The sequence below is a fragment of the Myripristis murdjan genome, chromosome 2, assembly GCF_902150065.1.
Source record: "Myripristis murdjan chromosome 2, fMyrMur1.1, whole genome shotgun sequence".
NCBI classification, from domain to species: Eukaryota; Metazoa; Chordata; class Actinopteri; order Holocentriformes; family Holocentridae; genus Myripristis; species Myripristis murdjan.
Genome location: NC_043981.1, coordinates 20,982,900 through 21,007,899, shown reverse-complemented (window position 1 = coordinate 21,007,899; position 25,000 = coordinate 20,982,900). Strand labels below are relative to the sequence as shown.

The 25,000-nt window shown below is 49.0% G+C and overlaps 3 protein-coding genes across 7 annotated transcripts in view; 2 read left to right on the top strand and 1 right to left on the bottom strand.

The window, feature by feature from the left end:
* Positions 1 to 5,885, bottom strand: part of LOC115371686 (uncharacterized) — an 8,749-nt gene extending 2,864 nt beyond the window's left edge. Inside the window, exons 1-5 of the mRNA XM_030069165.1 lie at positions 5,534 to 5,885; positions 2,970 to 3,803; positions 2,410 to 2,456; positions 2,066 to 2,177; positions 1,504 to 1,978 (exon numbers count right to left, since the gene is read on the bottom strand). Coding sequence (XP_029925025.1) covers positions 1,504 to 1,978; positions 2,066 to 2,177; positions 2,410 to 2,456; positions 2,970 to 3,530 — 1,195 coding nt within the window. The 5' untranslated portion in view covers positions 3,531 to 3,803; positions 5,534 to 5,885. The remainder of the gene's footprint in view (positions 1 to 1,503; positions 1,979 to 2,065; positions 2,178 to 2,409; positions 2,457 to 2,969; positions 3,804 to 5,533) is intronic.
* Positions 5,886 to 11,131: 5,246 nt separating this feature from the next.
* Positions 11,132 to 15,938, top strand: lipt1 (lipoyltransferase 1). Of its 5 annotated transcripts, none has more exons than XM_030069183.1 (4): positions 11,132 to 11,161; positions 12,160 to 12,775; positions 12,897 to 13,118; positions 15,403 to 15,938. In XM_030069183.1, exons 1-4 carry the CDS (start codon positions 11,147 to 11,149, stop codon positions 15,810 to 15,812), a joined length of 1,263 nt encoding a protein of 420 aa, XP_029925043.1. In that variant the 5' UTR covers positions 11,132 to 11,146; the 3' UTR covers positions 15,813 to 15,938. The 5 variants fall into 5 exon arrangements, with proteins under 5 accessions (XP_029925043.1, XP_029925035.1, XP_029925049.1 ...); XM_030069175.1 differs by lacking the exon at positions 11,132 to 11,161 and adding an exon at positions 11,524 to 11,778; XM_030069189.1 differs by lacking the exon at positions 11,132 to 11,161 and adding an exon at positions 11,527 to 11,690.
* Positions 15,939 to 17,089: 1,151 nt separating this feature from the next.
* eif5b (eukaryotic translation initiation factor 5B) overlaps positions 17,090 to 25,000 on the top strand; it is an 18,172-nt gene continuing 10,261 nt past the window's right edge. The window contains exons 1-9 of the mRNA XM_030069155.1: positions 17,090 to 17,281; positions 20,153 to 20,269; positions 21,580 to 21,643; positions 22,117 to 22,275; positions 22,391 to 22,865; positions 23,009 to 23,148; positions 23,248 to 23,325; positions 23,413 to 23,563; positions 23,789 to 23,881. Coding sequence (XP_029925015.1) covers positions 17,247 to 17,281; positions 20,153 to 20,269; positions 21,580 to 21,643; positions 22,117 to 22,275; positions 22,391 to 22,865; positions 23,009 to 23,148; positions 23,248 to 23,325; positions 23,413 to 23,563; positions 23,789 to 23,881 — 1,312 coding nt within the window. The 5' untranslated portion in view covers positions 17,090 to 17,246. The remainder of the gene's footprint in view (positions 17,282 to 20,152; positions 20,270 to 21,579; positions 21,644 to 22,116; positions 22,276 to 22,390; positions 22,866 to 23,008; positions 23,149 to 23,247; positions 23,326 to 23,412; positions 23,564 to 23,788; positions 23,882 to 25,000) is intronic.

The window sequence follows — 25,000 nt, the reverse complement described above, 5'->3', positions numbered from 1 at the left end:
AAGGGAGCCAATCAGGATCCCATGTCCCTGAACAGCAAGGAACTCTGGGAATTCTCCACATGATTAAAATGGCTGCTCCTCTGAAAACAACATCAACTCCAGAGAATCTCTAATACAGGGAGAAGTGCCACTCCCCTCTGACTTCCAGGTCTCGGAAACACGTCTCTGTCCATGTGAGGGCGCTGGCGGGCGAGTGCAGAATGAATGGGAGTTTATGGGGCTACACCCCTAAAAATCCACTTTTCTCTGGAAATAATTTTTTGTCAAGTAATTTGAATACTGTTTTCAAAAGTTGGGGCTAAAAAAATACACTCAGCTGAATATTGGATTTTTTAAGTTCACCTATCTGTTCTAAATAGTGTGATGATGTCACACATTGAGAGGTGCTGCTTTACGGTGATTTCCAGAGCCCGTCTCCACAGAGCAGACGGAGACACTCGAGACACTTTGGCCAGAGCCCGTCTGTGCTATATTAGACATTCTCTGTATACACAAATATCAATTTTGATGGAAAAGTCCTCCTTAAGAGCGGTGTTTCCAGATTCTCTTGGTCTTCAGGGCTCCGTTTCCCAAAGCAGGTTTAGTGAAAACTCTGAGTCTCTGAGTTTTCCGTTTCCCAGAGGGAGGTAAGTCAAAGCAGAGACAGAGGGGTAACTCCAGCCTGTTTCCCAGAGGGAGGGAACTTAAGCTCTCGCTCAGTTACTGCGGTAACAGACTCCATGAAACTAACCCGGTCTGGACCAGGTTTTTCTAATGAAACCTCGAGTTTCTCTCTGTGTCCGCCCTCTTTCAGCCACACACCGTATTTAACTTCCTCATTCATTCAGTCAGCAGGCCAGTTTTCGCATAGATGTTTGAACCATGTTTTTATATTTCATCTTAAGCTGCTGCCAGGTGCGCTTCTCCCCCACGGGTTGCACCTAAATAAAATAAATTAATAGGCGACCATTCAGGCAGTTTCCCCCTGCAATATTATTGATTGTAACGGACTCCATTTAAACTTACACACTGACCGGAGCAGCAGAGTCTCCCACGCCGTCTCCCTCTGCTTTGCTGCTGCAGCGCTGTTGCAGTAAAAAACCTGTTCAGACTCTCTGTATGAATGCATTAAGATTTCCAATTCAACTGGGGTGAAAAACGCAGCCCGACGCTTCCCCGTTGCCATGGTGACTCGTCAAATCGGGGCTCCATTGACACTGTCTTTTTACAGCTGTGGGTCACGCGCTTAACTCCAGGTGAAACTACTCCGAGTTGATCAAACTGACTCAGATCAGCTGTTCTGGAACCCAAAACTCAGAGTTTCCTGTCTCAGAGTCGATCAGCTCAGAGACAGGACCCCACCCCATGCCTCTGAGCCCCGCCCACACACCTGAAGGCAGGCAATGACCAACCAATCAGAGGCAGAGGAGGGTGTGTGAGAAACACCTGAGACTGAAGCCTGATACACAGGGTGTGTGTGTGTGTGTGTGTGTGTGTGTGTGTGTGTGTGTGTGTGTGTGTTACCGTGGGGGCGGTGCAGCTGGATGCTCTTTGCTCTCTGCTGCCTCCCTCTGGTCAGTGAGCAGAACAGGCCCGGCCCCGCCCTGACGGGGCACAGCATGGTGGGAGGGGTGTAGACCGCCACCTGAGCCCGCCCACTGCCCCTCCCGTTGCCCCTGGCAACCACTTCCTCAGCATCAACTGTCCCGTCCCTCCTGTCCTCCACCGCGTCGCTCACAGCGACCGCCCCGTCGTCCTCGGCAACCGAGACACCTTCGTCTTCCTCTTCAGTGGCGGCGTTGAGGCGCATCAGGCTGCGGTAGAGCACAGCGCCCCCTGTGGACGAGGAGGGAGGGAGGACAAGGGGGCGGAGCCACTTGCTCTTTCCCCGCCTCCACCCTTTGGCCACGCCCCCTCCCTCCTCCTCAGAGGGAGGCCGGGCGGCGGCAGTGAAGGTGACAGAGACGGGCATAACGGGAGGGGAGGACCCCCCCCCGCCCTGAGGAGAGACACCCAGACTGTAAGAGTGTGTGTGTGTGTGAGTGTGTGAGAGTGTGTGTGTGTGTGTGTGTGTGTGTGTGTGTACCTTGCTGTTGTGAGGTGTGTGTGTCGCAGATCTGAAGCCACCGTGAGATCGCATGTGTCCGTTTAACGCTGGCAAACTCCTGAAGTCACGATGACACACTGCACACATCAACCTGGCACACACACACACACACACACACACACACACACAGAATTAGATTAGATTAGACTTTTTTGACTCCGTTGGGAAAACAGTAAATGAAAACTACAGCCAACAGCTGCCGCCCATCAGAACATAATGAGTAAAAAAACTACAAAATAATACTGAAAGAGTAATGTTGGGAGGGAGGAACACAAAAAACACATCATCATCATCCTCACCATCATCATCCTCACCCAGCCTACCTGCAGTCTGAAGCCTCACTGCTGTTTTCATGCCGTGGAAGTTTAATCTGAAAGGGAAATAAATTTTAAAACAAACTGTTAACCAAATAAAAGAAAAAAAAAATCCAAAGTGAACATAAATGTGAGGAAATAAATGTAAAAAATAAAAAATAACAAATACTGTATCTAATAAAAATAAAATAGAAATATTATAAGTAAATAGGGTGATAAAAATCATTAAGTTAATGAAAATAAAAGACAAGATCCCCAGAAAAAATGGAAAACAAAATTTCAACAAAAAAAGTAAAATACAAAAGTGAATACAAATGTGAGGAAAAAATAAAATAATGCTATATGTAATAAAAACATTACAAGAAAATACAAATAATAAAATAATAATAATGATAATGATTAATAATAAAAATGTTTTAAATAGAGTTGATAAAATTGATAAGTTGATAAAAGTTAAAATTTTAAAGTTAAGTTAAAGAAAATAAGAATCAAGAAAAGAAAACCAGAAAAAAACAACTAAAAATTGCCTCTGAAATTTTAAGTTTTCCAGACTTTTGAAGCAACTCTACCTGGTTCTGATGCTGAGCCGTGGACTGGAGGACGTGAGGGTCTGTCCGACCTCCTCTTCCTCCTCCTCCTCGTCCTCCTCCTCCTCTTCCTCCTCCTCGTCCTCCTCGTCCTCCTCGTCCTCCTCGTCCTCCTCCTCCACACCACTCCTCCCTCCAGTTCTGCCCGCCGGTGAGCACTGCTGGCTGGGTAGGAGCAACAAAGTCCTGGCTCCTGCTCTGGAGAAAATTCCCCACATCACGGAGGCCGGTCGGGTCCAGGTTTGATGCGCTGTGGCTCGGGTTGGGGGGGCAGCACACCTGAGGGGCGTGTCGGCCTGGGTCGGAGGTCATGCTGTACCTGTCAGGCTCAGTTTGACAGTGGGTGTGGGTGTGATCGCTGCCTAGGTGCATGGGTGTTTGGGCATCGAAGCCAAGTCCAGGACTGGGGCTGCAGGCGACCTGGGGCGGGACGGGGTAATGAGGGCTGGGACTGGGGGTGTGGGGGCTGCAGAAGGGCTGGGACAGGCAGGTGGGGTACCTGTCCGAGTAACACTGGAGGCCGGATGGTGAGCTCACCTCCATGGAGCTCCACCCACCCAGGCCGTCTCCTCTCGATCCGCAGCCCAGCGGGGAGCACTGCAGCTGGGGTGGTGTCAGCTCTGCAGGCCCCTGGTCCTCTGGCTCCGGCAACCCATACACACCATTGTAGTGGACCGTGTGTGTGTTGGAGTGTGTGAAGAAGTGCGTGTGATTGTGCTGCAGATCAGTAACATCGGGCTGGAGTGTGTGAGAGTCCAACAGCGGGGTGTGTGTGACCAGGTGTGTGTTGAACTGGCTCTGGTCCAGCTGCTGGTCCTGGTTATGATGAGAGAGAGATGGATTACATTATTTTGAAAGTCTGTAAAGTGACAGTCGTGGTCTGTCTCTATCCAGTGGCATATTCTCCATGTTAGATCCTCCAGGTTTGACCCATCAGCACCTCCCTGTGGTAAGAACGAGCACTGCACCAGGACTGTTCCTCTTTCCACCACTTTGGAAATAAGACAGTTGTAAAAAGAGTGTTTATAAAGAATCCAAAACAAACTTGTGTTGCTGTGCAACCATATTTTCAGCTCAAAGAGGGGTTGTTTGCTGTTCCAGACCCACTTCATTCATTTTGGAGAGGAGCAGTCCCAGTGCAGCGCTCGTTCTCTCTACAGGGGGAACCTGGTGAGTCCAACTGGAGGATCTGTGACACTCATATTGGAGGAACCACAACCACAGTTTACATAAAGAGAACAGAACAATACAGTTCTACTAAAGATCCATATTTTTAGGATTTGGCTGGATACAGCACCACAGGACCTCAGAACCACTTAAATAAACCAGAAAAAACAGTAAAAATTCCACTTGTAAAATAAAAAATAGAAATGTCAGCAGCACTGGCCACAGGGGCTTTAATTTGTTTCTTCCATTTCCTGTGAGTCTATATCAGAGCCATGTGTTGGCATGCAGCTCTGTCCTACCAGTAAGCTGTGGATCTGGACAGTTTTTTTATTAGGATAAACCGTTGGCATGTGAAGCCCTTTCAGACTGTAAACTCTCTAAATAAACGTAAACTTTCCAGCAACAGAAGCCCGGTCCAAATCCTTAAAACTATTGGTACCCAACCAAAACACTCACAGTATCTCCACCTTTCATGACAATAGGAACTTCACCTCAGAGGTGTTCTCTATACACAATGTGGTGAAGCAGATTGCCCCAACATCATTTGGTATTTTCTTCTCACTCCTGCTCAGGTAGATATTTTTGGATAACAACTGAAGGAATGTTTCTTTAGATAAGATAGAAAGTTCTTAAACCTCTGCCACCTACGAGCAAAGACCAAAGTTCACAAAGTCATCACAAAACTTGGAGAACTCGTGTTTGCTGGCCTGACGGCTGTGCAAGGCAGGACCTGCTGATCCATAAAACCCAGAGCATCTCAACCCAGTCCTTTAGGACAATCTGTCCTGCAAGTCTTTGTTCCAAGTCTACCCTTGCATACCTGATCCAGTTACAGGCTTGATGCTGGATGCTGGCTTGATGCTGGAAATGGATCTACCTGAACAGGACATGTATGAAAGTGTGTGACCCTTAATTGGATCAGGTGTACAAGAGTCAAGCTGGTACAAAAACTTGCAGGAAAGGTTTCCTTGACGAGTGCTACAGCAACTTCAACTAAAAACAAGTCTAAAGGAGACAGACATCAATGGGTTCATTGATTTTTTCCACCTGGCAGCAGGTAGAGAAAAGACTCCACATGTGGTCTGGTGGGAGTTCCAGGAATCTCAAACCCCACAGCTGATTAATCATCTTAAAGGCACTCAGGCCGATACATGTGACTGCTGCAAGATAATCAGTACAATCAATACAATCTGCTGCTTAGTTTAGTCCATATTAAACACCCTCAGGCTCCTTTGAATGGAAAAACACACTAACCACCCAGATTCAAGTGAACCAGCAGGAGTTGTTGGTTAACTTCAACTCAGGCTCCCAACAGAAAAGAAGTAATAAAGAACAGAATAGAATAGAATACAATAGAATAGAATAGAGTCCTATCTGACCTGGTAGGAGTAACTGTGGCTGTTGAGCAGACAGGGTGGTTCAGATCTGCTCTGGTCCTCATGGTCTGGTTGATGGAGACGTTGGTGCTGGTTTTGGCTGGACAGGAGGAACTGGGACTCCAGGAGGTCATGGGAAAAGAGGTGGGGGGAGGTGACCTGAGTCTGGAGGAGGCGGGTGGAGGCTACCTGGGGCTGGTAAATGTGGAGGGAGGTTTCCTGGGGCTGGTGAAGGTGGGAGGAGGTTACCTCGGGTGGAGGGAAGAAGTGGGGAGAGGATACCTGAGGCTGGTGGAGGTGGGGGGAGGGTACCTCAGGTGGGGGGAGGAGGTGGGGAGAGGATACCTGAGGCTGGTGGAGGTGGGGGGAGGGTACCTCAGGTGGGGGGAGGAGGTGGGGAGAGGATACCTGAGGCTGGTGGAGGTGGGGGGAGGTTACCTGAGGCTGGTGGAGGCGGGGGGAGGTTACCTCGGGTGGAGGGAAGAAGTGGGGAGAGGATACCTGAGGCTGGTGGAGGTGGGGAGAGGTTACCTGAGGCTGGTGGAGGTGGGGGGAGGTTACCTGAGGTGGGAGGAGGAAGTGGGGAGAGGATACCTGGGGCTGGTGGAGGTGGGGGGAAGTTACCTGGGGTGAGGGGAGGTGGGGGGAGGTGTGCAGATGAGGAGGTGGGAGGTCACCTCGGGGTTTCTGCATTCTCAGCGTGTAGATGTTTGGTAAGGAACCTCCTTCTGAGTGATAGAGGTGTGGGTGGGGCTGGGGCTGGGTTTGGGGGAGGAGCCAGGGATCGCCATTGTTCAGAGGGGAGGAGAGCGGGGGAGGAGGTGAAGAGAGGACGGGAGGAGACTGGGATAGGGGGGAGTAATGAAGGGAGGAGAGGGACTGCACTTCAGACATGATGTGTGTGCATTTTCCAGTGTGTCTTCATGGGTCTTCATGTGTGTGTGTGAGCAGCGTCTTCATGTGGACTCGATCTGCAGAATGACAGAGGAAGTCCACTTTAAAACACACACACCTCAAATACACAGTGACAACATTCAAACTGTATATATGTACAAGAGCAGGTCATCAGCATATAATGAGAGCTGAGGTTCAGTTACCCTCACAACAAGCATCTCAACCAGCCTGATCCAGTAACACTGAGCTGACCTTTACATTCATCATTTTAATAACGGTTTTCTTGTCATTTTACCAAATTATTTTTGCTAGTTTACAAGTGGCTTATTTTCTGACTTATTTTTTGTAACTGTCTCATAATTTTTTCAAATTTTCTGGTGATATTATTTTTTGCTTTTTCTCTTTTTTTTTTTTTTTTAAACAGAGATATGCTAGTAATTTTTTTTCTCTGCATGTTTTTGAAACAAATCAAGGGGCTTTTCTCAGGTGTCCAAGGGTTGACCGGCTTCAGTTTTTAGTTTTTTGCCGTCATGACAAATGAATGTGACTGTCTCGTATCTGAGACGTAAAGAGGTAGTTGGTCCCTCTCATCCTTTCACCACCTCTCATCAAGTAGAAACTTTCTACTTTGTTTTCATTGTTTGCTGTTTTTGTAGCTTCAGTCTTTTTGCGGCACAGAGCGGCAGCCTTCACCTCCACCGGGTCTGCTGGACCAAAATATCTACCCGCCCCGACACTATTTATCCACATGTGGTGGGTCGCCTGCCTGCTGTCAAGCCGCCCAGCAGCAACTCAGCAGACAGCAAACAGGAGCGACACCGGAGGATCTGAGGAGTCAGAGCCGACACACAGAGCTGTCCTTCCCCGAAACCAAACGGCCCTGATGCAAACAATAAAGCAGCACAGCGTCGCCTCAGAACAAGTTCAAAGAAGTTTCCTCCCAGATGTGTTTTCATGTTCTGCTGTAAAGGAGGTGGAACCAGAAGCTGCTCAGCACTTCAGTGGTCTGGTCTCATCTGATAATCTGGGCATCAGAGCTTCATAATCTATCAAAAATGTATTTAAAACATGTAAAGACTCCAGATTTCTCCTCACATCACCCGGCTGATCAAGCAGCCGTTCTGCTTTTCAAACAGAACCGATCTGCAGTTCTGCTTTTCCTGTTGGAACCTGATTCAGAAACCTGCAGGCCACAGACGGCACTTTACTGTTCTCCGATCCGTCCGCCATGTTTTCCCTCCATCCCTGAAAAACTTTGACAGAAACCGACCCCGAGCACAGCAACCAACTTGCACATGGAACTACTTTTCCTTTTGTTGTAAAAAATATTCGCATCAATCATGAATTAACACTCGGAAACCCACAGGCTGTGAAATGTCTAACTGAACTCTGGCAAAAAAATCCTTTAAAAATATATCATTCCTTTGAGTCTTGGTTAAGTGAGTTAATAACTACAAAATAAATCCTAAGTCAACAATAAAAAGAACCAAAAGAATAGATTTGGAAAACTTCAGGAGAAACAAGTGAGAGAAGAGCCTCCTGAGCGCAGACGGTAACCTGTGCTTTCAAACGAAAACAGGAGTGTCTTCATGCGGGTGAAGACGGACTTTTTTCTGTTTTATCTTCACTTGTTCAAAGGCTGAAGTAAAACAAAGTTCAAACTGAAGGCTGCTGGGTTTCAGAAGGTTCAAACTGAAACTGGTAAAACAGCAGAAAACAGTCGAATCGCACAGCAGAACTCCACTTTACTGACTTACAACAAATCACATTTTCACCTTTTTACATTCACATGTGTGATAATAAACAGGGTTTTACCTGAACGTCGATCAAAACCTCCTCCAGCTAAATCAAACTGACACTGTGTGATGTACATGGGCTGGTGTGGTTCACACACACACACACACACACACACACACACACACACACACAATGTCCTCCCCTGTGTGTGTGTGTGTGTGTGTGTGTGTGTGTAATCATGAATATGACGGAACTAAAGAGCTGAAACAACTCATCACCTCATCACTTCTGAGAATTCACACCCGACGATTCACACACACACACACACACACACACACACACACTCACACACACACTCACACACACGCTCACACACACATAGGCCGCCTCACTCATCCTGTCACCTGACCATGAATGATAACAGAACTAGACCCCCATCGCTCTGCTGTTACCATGGTAACCTCTTTAAGGCCACAAACCACAGGGCAACATTTTTGGGTCACACACTCTGTCTGCGTAGCCCCGCCCCCCGGCAGCTCAGCCTGTTAAAGGAACATTCTGCCTCCCCAGCCTGAGGCCAGAGGGTCACTTCCTGTGGGTAGCATTTCCTGTTAGCTTAGCATAAAGACTTGAAGTCTATGGGAGTGGTTAGCCTGAAACACATGGAGCCAGGCTATTATTCAGTATCCTTCCACGTGCTCTGACTGGCAAACTGGTGGAACTAGTTTGTGTGTGTATCACTACACAGCCGCTTCACCTGCCAGGTGTGTGAGGAGCTGATGATGATGAGGATGATGATGATGATGATGATGATGATGATGATAAGGATAAGGATGATGATGATGATGATGAGGATGATGATGATGATAAGGATGAGGATGATGAGTAAGATGAAGAGCGGTTTGACGTGCAGATCTGATTCCTCTGATGGCTGATAAGCCCTGATGACATCATCACGACACGTGATTGGCTGCTTTGCCTCAGAGTGAGGTGAGCGGACTGAGCATGCTCAGTGTGACTCAGCGGTTCTCTCTGCAGGTTCCCCTCAGGCAGGGTTCTCAGTGCAGGTTCCCCTCATGCAGGGTTCTCAGTGCAGGTTCCCCTCAGGCAGGGTTCTCTCTGCAGGTTCCCCTCAAGCAGGGTTCTCTCTGCTGGTTCCCCTCAAGCAGGGTTCTCAGTGCAGGTTCCCCTCAAGCAGGGTTCTCAGTGCAGGTTCCCCTCAAGCAGGGTTCTCTCTGCTGGTTCCCCTCAGGTGCGATACACCTGGTGGGTTCCTGCAGCCGTTCACTGCTGGAACCTTCCTGCTCGTTTTTTACTTTTTTGTTCTCGTTTCCCCTCAGTTATCTTCAGTGCCACTTAATGCATTTTTTGTCTTAATTTTCCAGTAATTTTATAATAAATTTCTGTTTTTCTTCTCTGTGAACTTTCTTGGAACTTTTTCCTTTTTTTTGCAATTTTTTTCTCCTTTTTCATGTCACTGAAGTCAAAAAGCTGACAATGAAATATACCTACAGAAATATGAATATTATAATTAGCAATAATGATAATAATAATAATAATAATAATGATGATGATAATAATGATCAACAGTATTTCAGTAAAGTTTGAACCAACAGTCGGCTGTTTATTTTTTTATTTATTTATTTTTTTTTACCATAAAAATGCTGCTGTGGCGTAGGGCTTCTAATTTTGAGTGAACTGCACATTTAATTGAATTGAATACAAGCTGAAGTATTCCTCATTAAGCTGTGCAGCGTTTTGCGTGTCGAGCTCTGATCTGCTGTCACACTCCAAAACTAAAACTAACCTGGTTTTCATCAAGTGCTGCTCTACAAGTTTCTATTTTCATTTGTTTATTATTTATTTGTTTTTTAGGCTCTCTGTAAACAAGCAGCATGCATTTAAATTATTAAAGTAGTCAAATTAATGAATTATTAAAGTAGTCAAAATATTAAATTATTAAAATAGTCAAATTATTAAACTATTAAAATAGTGAAACTTTGCATTTCCCTGCATACAGCTGCTGTGGAATAAGCCTGAAAAACTGTCAAATACAATAATACTAATACTAATAATAACAATAATATGAATACTACTACTACTACTAATAATAATAATACTAACCCTACTACTAATAATAACAATGACACTGACACTAATAACAGTGTCAGTGAGCTGCCGAGCTCTGCTCTGTTGTTCCTGTTTCTCGGATCAAATCAACAGAATCAAACTGAAAAATCACCAGATCAGTCAAATCAGTCAAATCAGTCGAATCTTGTCTCCCAGTTGATTCTGTCAATAAAGTTTAAATGAATTTGAATTAAGTCTCACCTGCTCTCTGTCCGCCGCGCGACTCCGACAGCACTGCCGTGTGTGTGTGTGTGTGTGTGTGTGTGTGTGTGTGTGTGTGTGTGTGTGTGTGTGTGTGTCAGGATGTGGTCACATCTTCTTCCTCTCATGTTTTTTTTTTTCTTCGTGGCTGTTTGTTGTATTTTGTGTTTTTTCTCGTTGATTGATTATTGATTTGTTAATCATCTGACGCAGCAGCTGCTTCCGGTTTCCTGTGAATTCACGTCACGCGGCTTCCGTCCGTCACATGTTTTTTTTTCCTCTCAGAAACTTTCCGCTGCGGCAAACTGTTTAGAACCTCAGGCTGTGAGTTTGTTGTCCTGTGGCCACGAGCTCTAATAACAAACAAACAAACAAACAAACAAACAAACAAACAAACAAGCGATTAAATAAACACACAGCCCTAAAAATAAAGCACAGTAAAATTATTAAATTAATTAGATGATAATGTTGGCGTTTAAACACCTGCCGGAACCTTTGTGAGCGGAGGCCCGCAGCGCAACACGGCGGCTTCACAGCGACGGACCGGCCCGCAGCGGCAGCGGAGTGATTTAGAGACGCACCGGAAGCACGGAGACCCCGCCTTCAAAATAAACCTCAACTGAGACACTTCAATGATCCAGAGCTGTGTTGAGGATGATGATGATGAAGGTGATGATGATGATGATGATGAGACGCTGCTCGGTGGCGTCATGACGCAGCAGCTCAGTTTGTTACAGTAGAAACCATATCAGCTATTGATTGTTGATCAGTAATCAATAGAATGTGTCTGAACTGAGCTCATGTGCCTTTATTGTGAAACGTAACCACATATAATCCACTCGGTGCTCAGTATTGATTTGATATTGATTCATCAGTTCCTGCTGAATGACGTGACCGCGCGGCGGCCCCGGGCGGCTCCCTGCAGGGCCGCGGACCCGCCCTGAGACCCGCTGAAACACGTTCACTCAGAGGAGCTGAGTTTGTTGTTGTATCGTATTAATGCAGGGAGCTTTTATTTTGAAGGGCACGGCCGGAAGTTGTGTGTTGTTGTCTCGAGCTTCCCGCCGCTCCCGCACTCAGGTCAGCACGCGCCTCCTGCTTCTCCCAGGTGATCTTTAAAACGTTACTTTGTTAAAAACCGGAACGTTCCGCCTTTACCTGTTTCACTGAGGCCGAGGCGGTGACGTCATGACGCCAGGTGAGCGTGAGCGTGCGGGTGAACGCGACAGAGCAGCTCGCGGTGATGAATGAGCTCAGACAGGAAACATTGTACCAGCATCAACAAGGTCATTATGACGTCACAGCTGTAATGAGAGGTTCAAATCAAATTCAGACAAAACAAACAAAACAAAAGAAACTGAAATAAAAGCTCATGGAGTCCAACACACTGATCACATATTGATCATCGATCACTTATTGATTGTCTATGTGCTCTGTCTGTGTGTGTGCCGCCCTGCTGGCGGCCATGTTTGTAGTTTTATTGGTCAGCAGGCGGAGCTGAACTGAGTGACCAATCACAGATCAGGATGGTGTACACACCTGGACATGAGTATGGGGTTATTGATCACTAATAAATACTGATCAGTGGCGTGTGTACGACGGACAGAGCCGTGCGCAGGGAGTGGGACCTCTGCTAGTGTTTGTTGTCTTGGTGTTTTCATCATCAGGAGTCGCTGTCGTGCTGGAGCTCCGTTTCGTGTCTCCTGACTGACCGCCGAGTGGGCGGAGCCATGATGATGACATCACACCTCAGACGGACGTTGTGTGTCGCCAGAGGCCGGCTGGGTGTCGGCGGGTGTCTGCCCGGCGGCCCGGCGGCTCGGCCCTGCAGCGGCGGCGGTGGCCTGTCGGCGGCGTACGAGCAGGGCGGCGGCGAGGGGGCGGGGCTGATCCTGCGGTCCCGCTCCACAGACGTGTACCAGAACCTGGCTCTGGAGGACTGGATCGACGCCAACGTGGACCTGCGGCGCCGCAGCGTCCTGCTGCTGTGGAGGAACCGGCCCGCCGTGGTGATCGGACGCCACCAGAACCCCTGGAGCGAGTGCGACCTGCGGGCCATGAGGGCGGCGGGCGTCCCCCTGGCCCGGCGGCGCAGCGGCGGCGGGACGGTGTTCCACGACCTGGGGAACCTCAACCTCACCTTCTTCACCTGCAAGAAGAAGTACGACAGGAAGAGGAACCTGCGCGTGGTGACGGACGCCCTGAGGACGCTGCGGCCCGGCCTCGACGTCCACGCCACCGACCGCTATGACATCATCCTCAACGGACACTACAAGATCTCAGGTGAGCGGCCAGGGGGCGGGGCTAACGCCTCAGAGGCTGTTACATCACATCAGCCTGTATTACATCATACTGTCTCAGATGAGGTCAGGCTGAGCGACCCGCCTGTCTCCTCTGTCTCCAGGCACGGCGTCCCGTCTGGGGCGGAGCTCCGCCTACCACCACTGCACCCTGCTGTTCTCAGCTGATCGCTCCGCCCTGTCCGCGGTGCTCCGCCCCACGAGCCGCGGCGTCCGCAGCAACGCCACGCCCAGCGTCCCGTCGCCCGTCACCAACCTGCTGGACCACGACCCCACGCTGGACTGGGACCAGCTGCTGGCAGCACTTGGAGCCCAGTACAACTCAGGTACGGCCCCGGCCCCGCCCTGTCCTGTCAGGCCCCGCCCCGCCCTGTCAGGCCCCGCCCCGTCCCGTCAGGCCCCGCCCCGTCCCGTCAGGCCCTGCCCCATCCTGTCCTGTTTTGTTGAGTGGGGAGTTATGTAATCTTCTTTTTTCAAAACGCATATAGTAAAAAATATGTGTGTGTATATATATATATATATATATATGAAGAGTTCATTTGCAAAAACAGATATCTCCATTTCAATTTATTAAAACTTTTTAAACTTTGAGTTTTATTAAAATTTACTTTATATTTATTTCTATTTTTTTAATATGTTTATTTAGCCTGGCATAATGTTTATTATCCTAAATCATGCTTTGTGTGTGTGTGTGCATATGTTTGTGTGTACTCCAAGCAGTATCAGTGAAAAAGGTGTATTCATTTTAAGAATTGCTTTTATCTGTTTTTGCAAATGAACTCTTCATATATATACATATACACATATATATATATATATATATATATATATATATATATATATATATATACAGTACAGGCCAAAAGTTTGGACACACCTTCTCATTCAATGCGTTTTCTTTATTTTCATGACTAGTTACATTGTAGATTCTCACTGAAGGAATCAAAACTATGAATGAACACATGTGGAGTTATGTACTTAACAAAAAAAGGTGAAATAACTGAAAACATGTTTTATATTCTAGTTTCTTCAAAATAGCCACCCTTTGCTCTGATTACTGCTTTGCACACTCTTGGCATTCTCTCCATGAGCTTCAAGAGGTAGTCACCTGAAATGGTTTTCCAACAGTCTTGAAGGAGTTCCCAGAGGTGTTTAGCACTTGTTGGCCCCTTTGCCTTCACTCTGCGGTCCAGCTCACCCCAAACCATCTGGATTGGGTTCAGGTCCGGTGACTGTGGAGGCCAGGTCATCTGCCGCAGCACTCCATCACTCTCCTTCTTGGTCAAATAGCCCTTACACAGCCTGGAGGTGTGTTTGGGGTCATTGTCCTGCTGAAAAATAAATGATGGTCCAACTAAACGCCAACCGGATGGGATGGCATGTCGCTGCAGGATGCTGTGGTAGCCATGCTGGTTCAGTGTGCCTTCAATTTTGAATAAATCCCCAACAGTGTCACCAGCAAAACACCCCCACACCATCACACCTCCTCCTCCATGCTTCACAGTGGGAACCAGGCATGTGGAATCCATCCGTTCACCTTTTCTGCGTCTCACAAAGACACGGCGGTTGGAACCAAAGATCTCAAATTTGGACTCATCAGACCAAAGCACAGATTTCCACTGGTCTAATGTCCATTCCTTGTGTTTCTTGGCCCAAACAAATCTCTTCTGCTTGTTGCCTCTCCTTAGCAGTGGTTTCCTAGCAGCTATTTGACCATGAAGGCCTGATTGGCGCAGTCTCCTCTTAACAGTTGTTCTAGAGATGGGTCTGCTGCTAGAACTCTGTGTGGCATTTATCTGCTCTCTGATCTGAGCTGCTGTTAACTTGCGATTTCTGAGGCTGGTGACTCGGATGAACTTGTCCTCAGAAGCGGAGGTGACTCTTGGTCTTCCTTTCCTGGGTCGGTCCTCATGTGTACCAGTTTCGTTGTAGCGCTTGATGGTTTTTGCGACTCCACTTGGGGACACATTTAAAGTTTTTGCAATTTTCCGGACTGACTGACCTTCATTTCTTAAAGTAATGATGGCCACTCGTTTTTCTTTAGTTAGCTGATTGGTTCTTGCCATAATATGAATTTCAACAGTTGTCCAATAGGGCTGCCGGCTGTGTAGTAACCTGACTTCTGCACAACACAACTGATGGTCCCAACCCCATTGATAAAGCAAGAAATTCCACTAATTAACCCTGATAAGGCACACCTGTGAAGTGAAAACCATTTCAGGTGACTACCTCTTGAAGCTCATGGAGAGAATGCCAAGAGTGTGCAAAGCAGTAATCAGAGCAAAGGGTGGCTATTTTGAAGAAACTAGAATATAAAACATGTTTTCAGTTATTTCACCTTTTTTTGTTAAGTACATAACAAAATAATATGTATATATATATATATATATATATATATATACACACACACACACACACATATATATTTACATATATAGCCTATGTATTTAGTTTTTGGGCTACAGTTTTTCTTGTAGGTATTTTTAAATACATAATTAGAATAATTATAAACTTAGTTTTCTGGTCAGTTTTGCTCATTTATTTATTTTAGATTTCAGTTCAGTGGAAATGTCATGTCATGTCCTGTGTTGTTTCCTGCTTCCTCCTCAGAGTTCGGTTTCAGCGCCGTGGAAACCGTGGTCGACCCGTCTGATGAGTCAGCGTTCCCGGGTGTGGGTGGGGCGGCGGCCGAGCTGCAGAGCTGGGATTGGCTTTTTGGTAAGACGCCCAAATTCAGCGTGGACACCCGTCTGGAGCTGAGGGAGGAGGAGTCTGGGGTGCGGGGCTCCGCCCACCTGCAGGTGGAGGTGAAGGGCGGCGTGATGGACAGCTGCCGGCTGGGCGTGTCCTCGGGCTGGCTCCCCGCCGGGCTGAGCGGCGAGCTGAGCGCCCTGCTGGCCGGGGGACGCTTCTGCCCCGAGCACACGGCCGCCGTCGCCGCGGCGATGCTGCGGTCGCAGCCGGCCGAGCTGCAGGGCCGCCTGAGGAGCCTGTGCGACGCCGTCATCGCACTGATGTGACGCAGCCTCACTGTGACATCACCGCGACATCACCGTGACATCACATGTCATGCAGAGGAGAAACCTCAGACAACCTTTTATAATAATAAATAAATTTATAAATATAAAATAAATGAATAAAACCTGGAGAGAGAAACATTTTAATATATTACACAGCTCAATCTGACACACACACACACACACACACACACACACACACACACACATACACATATATATATGGGTGGCATAGGTGTGTGTATATTTATGTGTACATGTACATGTATATATATCTGTGTGTGTGTGTGTGTGTGTGTTGAACACCCCCGTGCTCGGCTGAAGCTCGAGCCTGACACTCAGAATCCAAACAAACTGAAGCATCTGATTTCAACGCGCTGCTGCGTGCGCGCTCCCGCGCAGCACGACGCTCCTGAACGCGCAGCTCTACGGCGCATGCGCAGAGTCTATGAGACGGGCCGTGCGTGCTGCTGGGAGTCCGGTCAGAGAGGAGAGAAAAGGAAAGAGGTCTCACTCTGTAAGTATCCGGGTGGCCACAGCGGCTTCAGCACGTCCGCCTCAAGATTTATTATTTAGTTTCTTTTTATTGTAAAAAGAATAAAATATATCGTTGGAATAAAATAACAAAATATCACAAAAATATGAAGCAATATATTGTCACTTCATTGTACATTATTTACTGTCATTCTACATGGATAATCCTCAACTTGACATTTCAGTCATGTTCACATCAGGGGGACATGACGCTGCCTGCTCTCCTGACCTTGCTTTTTAAAAACAGAAAAAAAAAGAAAAAAAAAATCGTTGAGTAGTTCTGGTTTGACTATAACCCACTCAGATTTTTATGTCGTTATTGTAATATTAATACTTTTATATCATTATTATCATTAATATTATCACATCTATTATTTGATGTTGTTATTAATAGTAGTACTATTAACTGCAGTATGTAGATTTTTATTATTATTATTATTATTATTATTATTATTATACTATTATTATATTATTGTTGTTATAATAGCTCAGGGGCTCAGCCTGCCAGCTGACAGGCTGCTCCACATTTACACACAGGAACACACACACACCGTCCACTGGCAGCTCGTCTGTGTCTCCAGCCACTGGACCAGCCACAGACTGCATGAGGCTCAGTTCAGCTCATTCAGTGTCTGTGGACCTACAGACACTGAGCACACCTGTACGACACCTGCTGCCGGGACTACAGATGGACAGGTATTATTATCACTGATCGTGCAGGAGAAGCTCAGAGCCTGCGGGCGGTGTGAGTTTATAGTTCCCCTGCCGCCTGGTCCTTGGTCACAGACCGGAAGGCGCGGCCTTGCTGTGTAGTGAGTCATCTGCTGAGCAGACGATCTTTGGCTGATGTGAGCCTGCTCGGCCAGCAGAGAGAGGGGCGACACGGAGGAGCTTCACGCCACAATGGGGAAGAAACAGAAGAAGTTCGGGGAGGACAGGTAGGGAGAACACCTGAGCCAGCCGCACCTGGCTCCGGAGGGGCCGGCCGGGCCGGGCTCATGCCGGCGGGGGCGCCTCCTGCCCGGGGAGCAGCCCGTTAGTTCGCTCGGTGCTAGCTAAGCTGCTAGCTGCTGCTAACCACGAGTCTGCGGTGTGAGCAGGTCCTTTAACCCGCCGGGCTCGCATCACACACCGCAGGTGATACACAGGTGACCGCACAGGTGGCCGCGGCCTGCGGGCGCCCGGCCGGCTCAGGACACCTGTCCAGGTGGGCTCTGAGAGCCAGGCAGCAGCCGGAGGAGCTAACAGCTGCTAGCTCCCCCCCCCCCCGCCGCCACGCTCCATCCAGCTGGACGGGAAAACCTCCAGCAGAGTGTTAGCTCTGACCTGGGCAGGTGTGTGTGTGTGTGTGTGTGTGTGTGTGTGTGTGTGTGTGTGTGTGTTAGCCTCGTTAGCCGGCGGGCCCGCTGCCGTTAGCATGTAGCCGCTAGCTGCTAGCCGCCGCAGCTCTCAGCTCGGCGGTCAGCGCGACGTTATTCAGCTCAGCCAATGGGAGACCGCGGCGAGGTGACGTCATTGCAGTTGATAAAGTAAATAATTACAGCGTTAATTAGCCGCCAGTGAACCTTTGATCTCATGTCTCATCCAACCAATTAATAACAGCTGATCAGTGAGGAACGATCAGCCAATCAGCTCACAGCCAGCTGGCACGTCATCGATCCCCGATCAGTTGATCAGTCACATATGGGTGCAGATGGTCAGTGTGTGTGTGTGTGTGTGTGTGTGTGTGTGTGTGTGTGTGTGTGTGTGTGTGTGTGTGTGTGTGTGTGTGTGTGTTCAGCTCCAGCCTGCAGCCTCATGTGTTTCTTTGTGCTGAGAGAGAGAGAGGAGCCCCACATTGTCTGTTAATGTCGCTTCACCTCAGCAAGCAAACTCTTTGTCCCTGAGGAGAGAGAGACAGGCAGAGAGACAGACAGGCAGGCAGAGAGACAGACAGGCAGGCAGGCAGAGAGAGAGAGAGAGACAGACAGACAGGCAGGCAGAGAGACAGACAGACAGGCAGGCAGAGAGACAGACAGGGAGAGAGAGAGAGAGAGAGACAGACAGGCAGGCAGGCAGAGAGACGGGCAGGCAGAGAGAGAGAGAGAGAGACAGACAGACAGACAGGCAGGCAGGCAGAGAGACAGACAGGCAGGCAGACAGAGACAGACAGGGTGAGAGAGAGAGAGACAGGCAGGCAGGCAGAGAGACAGGCAGAGAGAGAGAGAGAGAGAGAGAGAGACAGGCAGACAGGCAGAGAGACAGACACAGCTCCTGTCTCCTCAGTTTGGGAGAGAAACAGACTTTTATTTTGAAGGGGCAGGTGGCTGGGCAGGATGTTTACAGGTGTGTGAAGCTCTGATTGGCTCAAGTTTTAATTTGCAGCCACTGGAGCGGGATGATGATGTCACTGTTTCAGACGCTCTGTTCACAGGAAGTGACATCACCGCACGGAGACTGTCAGGGTCACGGTTCCGTCGTGGTTCTGCTGTGGTTCCGTCGTGGTTCCGTTGTGGTTCCTCCGTGGTTCTGCTGTGGTTCCGCTGTGGTTCCGTCGTGGTTCCATTGTGGTTCCGTCGTGGTTCCGTTGTGGTTCCTCCGTGGTTCCTCCGTGGTTCTGCTGTGGTTCCGTTGTGGTTCCGTTGTGGTTCCGCCGTGGTTCCGCTGTGGTTCCGTCGTGGTTCCGTCGTGGTTCCGCTGTGGTTCCTCCGTGGTTCCGCTGTGGTTCCGTCGTGGTTCCGTCCATGCTTCAGGTGTCTGAGCTCATTGGGTTGAACCCAGTGGTTTAAAACCATATTCACCTTAATGTTAAAGGAATATTCCCCCTCGGGACGTCCCAGCCCAGCAGGGGCAGGATGTGAGGTCTGACCCGTCATGTCTGCCTGATGCTGTGGAGCTGGCAGTGAGCCGGGGCTCATAATCTGCAGATTATAATCTGTAGTCTGCAGCGGCCATCAAACCTTTCTCACGTCTTCATGGAAAACATTTATAACAGAGTGACGTGTGTGTGACCCACCTGAGAGTGTGTGTGAGTGTGTGTGTGTGTGAGTGAGTGTGTGTGTGTGTGTGTGTGAGTGTGTGTGTGCTGATGTAACCCATGTGTAAGCCTGGCCAGCCCCCAGCAGTCTCCCACTGTCCCATGCAGGAGAGTGTGTGTGTGTGTGTGTGTGTGTGTGTGTGTGTGTGTGTGTGTGAGTGTGTGTGTGTGTGTGTGTGTGTGTGTGTGTGTGTGTGTGTGAGTGTGTGTGTCCTGAAGCTGCAGCAGCTGCTCTCTGATCAGTGAAGAGACTTTACATGGACGGGAAACCAGTGACCTATCGATCACTTCCGCTGATCAATAACCCTAACATATTGATGACATATTGATCATGTATCGGTATCTGATATCTAATCCTAACATATTGATGACATATTGATCATGTATCGGTGTCTCTGATATCCAATCCTAACATATTGATGACATATTGATCATGTATCGGTATCTGATATCTAATCCTGACATATTGATCATGTATCGGTATCTGATATCTAATCCTGACATATTGATGACATATTGATCCTGTATCGGTATCTGATATCTAATCCTAACATATTGATGACATATTGATCCTGTATCGGTATCTGATATCTAATCCTGACATATTGATGACATATTGATCATGTATCGGTATCTGATATCTAATCCTGACATATTGATGACATATTGATCCTGTATCGGTATCTGATATCTAATCCTAACATATTGATGACATATTGATCCTGTATCGGTGTCTCTGATATCTAATCCTGACATATTGATGACATATTGATCCTGTATCGGTGATCCTCAGTGCCAAAGAGGACGGCGTGGACATCGACGCTCTGGCGGCGGAGATCGAAGGAGCCGGAGCCTCCAAGGAGCCGAAAGGCAAGAAGAAGAAGAAGGGAGGCAAGAAGGACGACTTCGAGTACGAGCTCCTCTTCATCTTCCTCCTCTTCATCTTCCTCCTCTTCATCCTCTTCCTCCTCCTCCTCTTCCTCCTCTTCCTCCTCTTCCTCTCTTCTTCCTCCTCTTCTTCCTCCTCCTGTTCTCCTCTTCCTCCTGTTCTCCTCTTCCTCCTCTTCCTCCTGTTCTCCTCTTCCTCCTCTTCCTCCTGTTCTCCTCTTCCTCCTCTTCTTCCTCCTCCAGCTCTACCTCAAGTGTTACAGCTGTTCTTTCTTTTCACCCTTTCCTCCTCCTCCTGCTGCTGTTCTGTCCTCCTCTTCCTCTTCCTCCTGCTGTACTCTCCTCCTCCTCCTCCTCCTCTTCCTCCTGCTGTTCTCTCCTCCTCCTCCTCCTCCTCTTCCTGCTGTTCTCTCCTCCTCCTCTTCCTCCTGCTGTTCTCTCCTCCTCCTCCTCCTCCTCTTCCTGCTGCTGTTCTCTCCTCCTCCTCTTCCTCTTCCTCCTGCTGTTCTCTCCTCCTCCTCCTCCTCCTCCTCTTCCTGCTGCTGTTCTCCCCTCCTCCTCCTCTTCCTGCTGCTGTTCTCTCCTCCTCCTCCTCCTCTTCCTCCTGCTGTTCTCTCCTCCTCCTCCTCCTCTTCCTGCTGCTGTTCTCCCCTCCTCCTCCTCTTCCTGCTGCTGTTCTCTCCTCCTCCTCCTCCTCTTCCTCCTGCTGTTCTCTCCTCCTCCTCCTCCTCTTCCTCCTGCTGTTCTCTCCTCCTCCTCCTCCTCTTCCTGCTGCTGTTCTCCCCTCCTCCTCCTCTTCCTGCTGCTGTTCTCTCCTCCTCCTCCTCCTCCTCTTCCTCCTGCTGTTCTGTCCTCCTCCTCCTCCTCTTCCTGCTGTTCTCCTCCTCCTCCTCTTCCTCCTGCTGTTCTCTCCTCCTCCTCCTCCTCTTCCTGCTGCTGTTCTCCCCTCCTCCTCCTCTTCCTGCTGCTGTTCTCTCCTCCTCCTCCTCCTCTTCCTCCTGCTGTTCTCTCCTCCTCCTCCTCCTCTTCCTGCTGTTCTCCCCTCCTCCTCCTCTTCCTGCTGCTGTTCTCTCCTCCTCCTCCTCCTCCTCTTCCTCCTGCTGTTCTCTCCTCCTCCTCCTCCTCTTCCTGCTGTTCTCTCCTCCTCCTCTTCCTCCTGCTGTTCTCTCCTCCTCCTCTTCCTGCTGTTCTCCTCCTCCTCCTCTTCCTCCTGCTGTTCTCTCCTCCTCCTCTTCCTCCTGCTGTTCTCTCCTCCTCCTCCTCCTCCTCCTCCTCCTCAGTGTTAAGGTGCTGAAGGTGACCAGGTGTTTTCTCCTCCTCTTCCTCCTGCAGTGAGGACGACATCCTGAAGGAGCTGGAGGAGCTTTCTCTGGAGAGCCAGGGAGTCAAGACCAAGGTGATCAATAATGATCATTCACCCTGTCACCTGATCAATAATGATCATTCACCCCCTGTCACCTGATCAGTAATGACCATTCACCCCCTGTCACCTGATCAATAATAATCATTCACCCCTGTCACCTGATCAATAATAATCATTCACCCTGTCACCTGATCAATAATGATCATTCACCCCCTGTCACCTGATCAGTAATGACCATTCACCCCCTGTCACCTGATCAATAATGATCATTCACCCCCTGTCACCTGATCAATAATGATCATTTTCCCTCCATGTGGTTGTTATTTTGTCACAGTGTTTGTTCATTTGTTCATTAGTTTTCCATTTGAGGTTAATGGGGTCAAAGTTCAGCGTGCAGACAGGAGGCGCTGTGTCCGGCCGTCTCCATAGCAACAAGAGGCGCTCCCCTGAGGCGGGCCAGCTGTTTTCTGATTGGCTGCTGTGTCTCCCCTGTCGTCCCTCTGCAGAAAACAGACACCACAGAAGAAGTGGAGGCCGCGGAGCCTCCCAGACCAGAGAAGAAGAAGACCAGGAAGGGGAAGAGGGCGGAGCCAGGGGAGGAGGAGGGCGATGAGGATGAAGGTCAAGGTGAAGCGGAGAGGAACGGAGAGCAGAGAGACAAGAAGGTGACACTTCTACATCACCTAGATCTACGTCCTGTGAGGCGCTCACATCCAACAGGGAGTAAAGCTGTGTGTGTGTGTGTGTGTGTGTGTGTGTGTGTGTGTGTGTGCTCCTCAGGCTGCTCCTGCTGCCTCAGACTCGGAGCAGGACGATGGCCCGCGCTCCTCCAACAAAACCAAAACCAAGAAAACAGGCAGGAAGCCGTCCGCCTCCGACGAAGAGGAGGAGGAGGAGGAGGGAGGAGCCCAGAGAGGAGGAGGAGGAGGAGGAGGAGGAGGAGAGAAGGAGGAGGAGTCAGAGGACGACGAGGAGTTCTCCTCCAGGAAAGACAAGAAGAAGAAGAAGGGCAAGGCGGCTAAGGGGGAGAGCGAGGAGGAGGAGGAGGAGGAGGACGGAGCCTTCAGGATGAAGACGGCGGCGCAGAAGAAGGCGGAGAAGAAGGAGAGGGACAGGAAGAAGAAGGAGGAGGAGCGTCTGAGGCAGAAGAAGATGAAGGAGACCGACAAAGAACCACCAAAGAAGATGGAGGCCACGCCCCCCGCCCCGCCCGCTGCCGCCGTGGTGGAGGAACAGGAAGGGGCGGAGCCAGAAGGTGAGACGGCACTTCCTGTCTGCGTTTGATTTGAACGGAGAACAGAAAGAAAACAAATAACTAACTGTGTGTGTGTGTGTGTGTGTGTGTGTGTGTGTGTGTGTGTGTGTGTGTGTGTGTGTGTGTGTGTGTGTGTGCTGCAGAGGAGGCTGAGGGCGACAAGAAGAAGAAAGACAAGAAGAAGAAGAAGGGCGAGAAGGAGAAGGAGGAGAAGGAGAAGAAGAAGGGGCCCAGCAAGGCCACAGTGAAGGCCATGCAGGAAGCTCTGGCCAAGATGAAGGAGGTGAGGCATGCTGGGAAACGGAGTCTGTCACCGCAGCTGTGTGTTCACAGGGCTTCTGACCTGTGTGTGTGTGTGTGTGTGTGTGTGTGTGTGTTGCAGGAGGAGGAGCGAGCCAAGAGGGAGGAGGAGGAGCGTCTGAAGAGGCTGGAGGAGCTGGAGCAGCAGAGGCTGGAGCAGGTAACTGCAGTTTCACACCTTCACAGATTTTTACAGAAACAGCTGCACACTCTCTGACCCCGCCCCTCTGACCCCGCCCCTCCTCAGGAGCGTCTGGAGCAGGAGCGAAAGGAGAAGAAGAAGCAGAAGGAGAAGGAGAGGAAGGAGCGTCTGAAGAAGGAGGGCAAGCTCCTGACGAAAGCCCAGAGGGAGGCCCGCGCTCGGGCGGAGGCCACGCTCAAGGTGCTGCAGGCCCAGGGTGAGTACGAAACAAACGCACCCCTCAGTCCTCAAGGTGCTGCAGCGTCTGACTGACTACAAAACAAACGCACCCTTTATTCTTTATTCTTTAAGTTTCCTTAATAGAATCCCCACAGCTTGAATCTGATTGGTGGAAGATGTCTTGTAGTCTCTGTGTCTAAGACCAAATTACAAACACAGAGCAACTGTGTGTGTGTGTGTGTGTGTGTGTGTGTGTGTGTAGGTGTTGAAGTGCCATCCAAAGACTCTGTGCCAAAGAAGAAACCAGTTTATGGAGACAAGAGGAAGAAGAAGCCCACCGCCCAAACTCCTGAAGGTACAGCACTGCTAACGAGCTGCTAACGAGCTGTTCACTACACTAACGAGCTGTTCACTACACTAACGAGCTGTTCACTACACTGACGAGCTGTTCACTACACTCTGTTAACGAGCTGTTCACTACACTGACGAGCTGTTCACTACACTGACGAGCTGTTCACTACACTCTGTTAACGAGCTGTTCACTACACTGACGAGCTGTTCACTACACTCTGTTAATGAGCTGTTCACTACACTAACGAGCTGTTCACTACACTCTGTTAACGAGCTGTTCACTACACTGACGAGCTGTTCACTACACTGACGAGCTGTTCACTACACTCTGTTAACGAGCTGTTCACTACACTGATGAGCTGTTCACTACACTGACGAGCTGTTCACTACACTCTGTTAACGAGCTGTTCACTACACTGACGAGCTGTTCACTACACTGACGAGCTGTTCACTACACTCTGTTAACGAGCTGTTCACTACACTCTGTTAACGAGCTGTTCACTACACTCTTAACGAGCTGTTCACTACACTCTTAACGAGCTGTTCACTACACTGACGAGCTGTTCACTACACTGATGAGCTGTTCACTACACTCTGTTAACGAGCTGTTCACTACACTCTGTTAACGAGCTGTTCACTACACTCTTAACGAGCTGTTCACTACACTCTTAACGAGCTGTTCACTACACTGACGAGCTGTTCACTACACTAACGAGCTGTTCACTACACTAACGAGCTGTTCACTACACTCTGTTAATGAGCTGTTCACTACACTGACGAGCTGTTCACTACACTGACGAGCTGTTCACTACACTCTGTTAACGAGCTGTTCACTACACTGACGAGCTGTTCACTACACTGACGAGCTGTTCACTACACTCTGTTAATGAGCTGTTCACTACACTGACGAGCTGTTCACTTCACTGATGAGCTGTTCACTACACTGACGAGCTGTTCGCTACACTCTGTTAACGAGCTGTTCACTACACTAACGAGCTGTTCACTACACTGATGAGCTGTTCACTACACTGACGAGCTGTTCACTACACTGACGAGCTGTTCACTACACTCTGTTAACGAGCTGTTCACTACACTCTGTTAACGAGCTGTTCACTACACTGAC